The sequence below is a fragment of the Molossus molossus genome, unplaced genomic scaffold, assembly GCF_014108415.1.
Source record: "Molossus molossus isolate mMolMol1 unplaced genomic scaffold, mMolMol1.p scaffold_m16_p_23, whole genome shotgun sequence".
Taxonomy (NCBI): Eukaryota; Metazoa; Chordata; class Mammalia; order Chiroptera; family Molossidae; genus Molossus; species Molossus molossus.
In genome coordinates this window covers 14,178,814-14,185,898 of record NW_023425359.1, presented here as the reverse complement: position 1 = coordinate 14,185,898, position 7,085 = coordinate 14,178,814, and the positions used below count along the sequence as shown (strand labels likewise).

Below are 7,085 nucleotides of genomic sequence, written 5' to 3'. Positions count from 1 at the left end.
GCAGATTCTGACTCAGGAGAGTGTCAGGCGGGAGGCCTAAAAGTCTGCATTTCTGATAAGCTTTCTGGGTTTCTGCTGCTGTCCACAGACTACTTTCTAAGAATTTTTTTTTATTGATTTGAGAGCGAGAGATTGAGATTTGTTGTTTCACTTATTTATGCATTCATTGGTTGATTCTTGGAGATAGAACCTGAAACCTTGGCCTATCAGGACAATGTTCTAACCAACTGAGTGAGCTGGCCAGGGCTAGACTATACATTTTTTTTTTTTATCCTCACCCGAGGTCATTTTTGCATTTATCTTCAGATAGAGCGGGAGGGAGAGAGGGGGGATGAGAGAGAGGGAGAAACACTGATGTGAGAGAAACACATTGACTGGTTGCCATCAACACGATCCCAATCAGGGTCAGGGACAAACTGCTACTGAGGTACATGCCCTTAGCAGGAACTGAACCTGGGACACTCTGGTCCGCAGGCCGATGCTCTAACCACTGAGAAAACTGGCCAGGGCCAGACTACTTTTTTTATTTTTTTTCCTTTATTGATTTTATTTATTTTTTTAACTTCTTTTTTTATTAATTAATTTTTGTTACAGATGTTTCTCCTTTTCCCCCCACTGATTTCTTTATTGATTTTAGAGAGAGAGGAAGGGAGAGGGAGAGAAAGAGAGAAACATCCATGAGAGAGAACATCGACTGGCCACTTCTTACATGCCCCCCACTGGGTTTCAGGCCCACAACCTGGGCATGTGTCCTGACCGGGAATCGAACTGGCGACCACTGAGCCACACCGGCCGGACCAGACTACATTTTTTTTTTATTTTTTATTTCTCACCCGAGGATATTTTTCTATTTATCATTAGATAGAGTGGGAGGGAGGGAGGGAGAGAGAGAAACAGAGAGAAACATCAATGTGATAGAGCCACATCGACTGACTGGTTACCTCTGTGACACACAACCCAACCAGGGATGGGGATGAACCACAACTGAGATACGTGCCATTGACCAGAATTGAACCGGCGACTCATTGGGCCCAGGCTGATGCTCTAACCACTCAGCCAAACCGGCCAAGGCCCAGACTACATTGGGGGGGGGGGATAATTTTGAATGGTTTTTTTTCTTTACAAGTGCACTGGAAAATCATGCAATACTGCCAGCATTTGATGCAATCCTGGGCCACAAATCTGCACACTCCTTTGCAACTGGTCCTGTGATGGCAGAACCTTTCATCTCGCCTTTATTGTTTACTATGACCCCTGCATTACCTTCAAAATAAAGAAACATACCATCTTTTCTCCAGTATGACTTTCGTTGTTGAATGACCACCGCTGGATGTACCTTCTTTCTGAGCTCTGGTTTGCCTTTTTTGACTGTAGCCATCACCATGTCACCCACACCAGCAGCAGGAAGTCTGTTCAGTCGTCCCTTGATCCCCTTCACAGAGATGATATACAGATTTTTGGCTCCTGTGTTGTCAGCACAGTTGATCACAGCTCCTACTGAAAGACCAAGGGAAATCCGGAATTTCGCCCCAGAGGACCCACCACGTTCTCGCTTCGACATCTTGGACGCCGGAAAGGGCCAGACTACATTTTTAATAGCAAGAGTCTATGAAACTTTTTTGACAGCTTTATTGAGATGTAATTGATATCCAATAAACTGAAAATTCTCAAAGTTTACAATTTGATGAGTTTTGACATATGCATATACCTGTAAAACCATTATCACAATCAAGATAACAAATATAATCCATCATCCCTTCTGTAATCCTCTTTCTCCCCCAAGACTTTTGGTAGACATTTGTTATAATGTACTTGTCACAACAGAATCTGACTTCTATAAACAGTTCAGAGAAACTGCCTGTATGTCCATACTTCTGTCTTTTCTCTGGGAGGAAGCACACAGAGTTAGAAAAAAGGTTTATTTTCTGAAAACCTTTCAAATGTGTTCCCCAAATTTGTTCCTATACAAAAGAGAAAACTTTTTGACCAACCATCTTTGTTGTGTAAATTTCAGTTAAGCTTCATTCCATTCAATCATCTGTCAGAAGAAGTATTACCATTTCTTAAATGCATTCTGAAGTTTCTTCCTTAAAATCAATCTTTCCCTTTGTTCTCTTCACAGGTTTTCTTTTTTTTTAATTTTATTTTTTTATCCTCACCTGAGGACATTTTTCTATTTTTTGGTCAGATAGAGTGGGAGGGAGAGAGAGAGAGAGAAACATCGACGTGAAAGGGACACATCGAGTGGTCGCCACCCACACGACCCAACCAGGGCCAGGGACAAACTGCAACCGAGGTACGTGCCCTTAGTGGGAACCGAACCTGGGTCTCTCCAGACTGCAGGCCGATGCTCTAACCGCTGAGCCAAACCGGCCAGGGCTCTTCACAGGTTTTCATCTGCTCTGGGAAATATTGTTAGATTACCAGACAGAGACTGTGGTTAATTATGTTTCCTGCTTTATCTGGTGAATTAATAATTGGTACTTGGTAAAATTTTGCAGTTAGTCTCTTTTTCTTAAATTTATTTTAGAGAGAAAGGGGGGAAGAGAGAAACATTGATTTGTTCCACTTATTTATGCATTCATTGGTTGATTCTTTTGTTTTTTAAATGTTTTTATTGATTTTTTCTTTTCTTTTTTTTGTGGTACGTGCCTCTAGCAGGAACCGAACCCGGGACTCTCTGGTCCACAGGCCGATGTTCAACTGCTGAGCCAAACTGGCCAGGGCTTTATTGATTTTTTAGAAAGCGAGAGGAAGGGAGAGAGAGAGAGAAACATGGATGTGAGAGAGAAACATCAATTGACTGCCTCCTGAGCGCCCCCTACTGGGGATTGTGCCTGCAACCTGGGAATGTGCCCTGACTGGGAATTGAACTAGGACCTCTCAGTCCATGGGACAGCACTCAATCCACTGATCCACACCAGCCGGGCCATTGGTTGATTCTTGTATGTGCCCTGATGGGATGGAACCCAAAACCTTGGCCTATTGGGATGATACTCTAACCAATTGAGCTATACTACCAGGGCTGAAGTTAGTCTTATTTAGTAATGCAGTACAATTTAGGAGTGATAATTATTTTGTGCTCCTTGAGTGTACCTATGTGGAGGACAAAGGCCATATCCCTGGAATTCCACAGTCCCTAACACAGGACAGGAAACATGGTAGGCACTCTGAATGTTTTGTTGAGTGAATCAATGAAGGTATAATTACATCTACTACATGCAATATCAATTCAACTCAATCTACATTTAAAGAGTGCTTTATATACCAGACACGGTAGGAAATCCAAAGGTGGGAGGCTGTGGTGTCTAAAACACAGGAATGAGACCATGTGAGAAGTCCTACGTCAGGGTTGGGCTGCCAGTACTGGAATGTATTTACCAACTCATTGACCTTGAGCAGGTTACTTAACTTCTACTTCCTCCCTTGAGAAATGGGGATAATAATAGTACCCACTTCTTGGGCTGTTGAAAAGACTGGTTGTGTGAATCATGTAAAGCACATAGAAAAGAACCTGCCTGGCACATAGTGAGCTTTTAATAAACTTTGGCCATTGTTATGTACAATGTTCCACTAAAATGTAGAAAAGCCCTATCTGGTGTGGCTCAGTTGGTTGGAGCAACATCCCATACACCAAAAGATGGTGGGTTTAATTCCTGGTCAGGGCATGTGTGGGAGGCAACCCACTGATGTTTTTCACTCACATTGATGTTTCTCTCTCTCTCCCCCCTCCCCTAAGTAGAAGAGAGTTTACACACTGGAGGCTCACAGGATAAAGTCTGCCCAGCAATGTCTTTTATTTGGCTTACAAGAGTTGGCCCCTAGGTTAAATGTTTTATTTAGAAGACTTACTAATCACGTGGTTTACATTTGCTCATTTACTATAGATGCTGTGTGGTGCACATTTTCATAGAATCTAGGCTTTTAAAAGTAATTATTTTTGCTATATAGCTTACAGACTCCTCAAATAGATTTGGCATGTTAGTTTCTTTCTGCTCCTGTAACAAGAACAAGTCAAGTGTAAATTAAAGAATCTTTATATAAAAAAGTAAACTTTACAAGCTGCTGTGGACCAATAATTTGCTTGCCGAAGATCTTGACATTTTTACTTTTCATGTCCATATATGATGGAGTCTAAAAATGCGTTATGAAATCATTTGAAAAACTATTAAGTAATGTATTTCTTTAAAAGCCTAATACTTTTTGTTAGAAAATATTGTAAAGCATGGTCTCAAACTTTTAAGTACACTTTTCATTTCTTCTTTGAATTGTTAAAGTTATTGATGATCTCGTTTATAAACAGTAAATTCTGTCACCACCTGTCATTTTGAAAATTTTTATTTATTGATTGATTTGAGAGGGAGAGAGAGAGAGAGAGAGAAATATTGATTTGTTGTTCCACTTATTTATGCATTCATTGGTTGATTCTTATATGTTTCCTGGCTGGGAATCAAACCTGAAATCTTTGTGTATCAAGACGATGCTCTAACCAACTGAGCCACCTGGCTAGCCAGGTCTCATATCCTGTCATTTATCTTTTATTCAAATGTTTTTTAAATTTATTTAAATGTTTTTCTTATGTATATTATAAAAATGCATTTTATTATCTCTTACCTAAGTATATGCAAATGGAAAAAAATAAAAAAGAGTTGGCCTCTACAGTGCTTTAAATCTGAATTGGCCCTGGCAGGTGTGGCTCAGTTGATTTGAGTATCCTCCCATGCACCAGAAGGTCACGGGTTCTATTCCGGTCAGGGCACATGCCCAGGTTGTGGGCTTAATTTCCCTTAAGGGGCATGTAGGAGGCAGCCAATTAATGTTTCACTCTCATATCAATGTTTTTCTGTCTCTGTCTCTCTCTCTCCCTCTCCCTTCCTCTTTCTCTAAAATCAATAAAAATGGCCTGGCCAGTGTGGTCCAGTGGTTGAGCGTCGACCCATGCACTAAGAGGTCATTGATTTGATTCCTGATCAGGGCACATGCCTGGGTTCTGGGCCTGATCCCCAGTGTGGGGCGTGCAGGAGGCAGCCAGTCGATGTTCTCTCTCATTGATGTTTCTCTCTCCCCCCCCCCTCTAAAATCAATAAAAGAAAATATTTTTTTAAAAAAGCACTAAAATCAATAAAAATGTATTTTAAAAAAATCTGAATTAGTTGTGCTAGCATTTTAAAAGCTGGAGCTTTAGTGTAAAACCATCCAGATTTCTGACTTACTTTTAAAAAATTAAGAAATTTGATGTCGCTGGGCCAGGCGTTGATTTTAGACACAGTGAGCTGGAGCCATGCAGAGGCCTCCTTGAGGAGGGACATGCACTCTCAAGTTTACAACAGTCCCCCGAGTCCTTGCTATTTCTCATGGGCCTGTATCTGGTGCTATTGATCTGCTTACATAGACTCTATTTATATTGTTACCTGCCTGGCCATTGTAAGTATTGATGTTCCTAATTCCCTAATATAGAAGGAAAATGGTATACTGCTCAAAAGGTTTGGGAATGGCCTCAGAGAGGAGATAATTCTGATTGATCACTGTGCATCTTTACATTGAATAATGTGGAAACTCATTCTAGGCAGAAGGAATACCATTTGCTATCACCCTGAAGGTTAAGAGACCCTGGCAGGTTTGGTTAGCCTTGACCAAAGCAGGTTCTGTTAGGGGAGAAATGACAGGAGATGAACATGAAGAGGTAGGCAGGGGCCAGCTGTGCAGGGCCTATAACACAGGTCAGAGAGCATCCTGAGGGTGGTGGGGGGCCACTGAAGGTAAGCATGAGAGTATCATGAATAACTCAGACGTCATCGGTGGCAGGAGAATGTGGAGGGGAGGCTGGTAGGGAGTTCAGTAGGGAGCTGCTGTTAGCCCAGGTAAAGATGATGAGATCCTGGAGGGGAGCAGCACAGGGAGATGACAGGAAGAGGTGGATTCCAGAAAGACATACAACAGAGCCTATGGAATCAGCCCGAGCAGGTCAGGGAAAGGGGCTGAATCCGTCACTGTTTAGCTTGTGTGACCTTAGGCCCACTTTCCGGACCTCTGTCTCTTTATCTGTAGAAAGTAGGAACTGTTTCTGCCTCAGTTCCATCACAAGATGTTGATCAGCTTAAATTAACTTACATCTATGAAAGTGCTTTAGAAACTATAAAATATCTGAACAGGTAAGATATGATTCTTATAGCTACTATTAACATTCCTCTCTGGCCTTCATATCCAAAACACTCTTAAGGACCATTGTCCATTATGAAAACATATGTATTTCTTTCAGATTCAAAAGTAAAAATGAGTCTAATAAAAGAAATCAAAGACATAAAAATGTGTATTTAAAAAAAAAGTCTTGCCTGGCCAGTGTGGCTCAGTTGTTGAGCGTCGACCCATGCACCAAGAGGTAGCTGGTTCGATTCCCAGTCAGGGTACGTGCTCAGGTTGTGGCCAGATCCCCAGTGAGGGGCATGCAGGAGGCGGCCAATCAATCTTCTCTCTCATTGATGTTTCTCTCTCTCTTCCTCTCCTTTCTTCTCTCTCTAACATCAATAAAGAAAGAAAAAAATCTTTCTTTAAAAAAAAAGTCTCAGTGTTTTTTAAAGACATAAACATTTTGATTTCAATAAAATCCAATGTATTATTTTTAAAAATCCCCCATAGCCCTGGCTGGTTTGGCTCAGCAGTTGGAGTATTGGCCCACGGACCAGAGACACCAGGGTTTGGTTCCCACTAGGGGCGCGTACCTCAGTTGCAGTTTGTCCCCGGCCCCATGGGGTTGTGTGAGTGGCAGCCAGTCGGTGTGTCTCTCTCCCATCGATGTTTTTCTCTCTCTTCCTTCCTTTCTCCTTCTAGCTCTATCTGAAGATAAATGCAAAAATGTCCTCGAGTGAGGATTAAAAAAACAAACAAACCCATAATCCCATTACTAAGATCTCACCAATGTTGGCAACGTGGGGTACATTCTTCTATGTGTCTTGCAAATGCTAATATTCACAATACTAATAATTATTGTTAATACTGAAAATAATAATACTGATAATTATTGTTATCCTCCACTTACAGTAAGACGAGGTGAAAGGTTTGGGAAAGGAGGCACCTGATTCCAAAAG

The 7,085-nt window shown here is 41.5% G+C and overlaps 1 protein-coding gene across 1 annotated transcript; it reads right to left on the bottom strand.

The window, feature by feature from the left end:
- Positions 1 to 1,117: 1,117 nt before the first annotated feature.
- On the bottom strand, positions 1,118 to 1,561 carry LOC118640653 (60S ribosomal protein L23-like). The gene has a single exon (XM_036277632.1). The coding sequence runs from the start codon at positions 1,559 to 1,561 to the stop codon at positions 1,139 to 1,141; it is 423 nt and encodes a 140-aa protein (XP_036133525.1). The 3' UTR covers positions 1,118 to 1,138.
- Positions 1,562 to 7,085: the final 5,524 nt, after the last annotated feature.

Excerpts from the sequence above, each read along its gene's own strand:
- LOC118640653 (XM_036277632.1), bottom strand. The coding sequence starts at position 1,561 with ATGTCGAAGCGAGAACGTGGTGGGTCCTCTGGGGCGAAATTCCGGATT.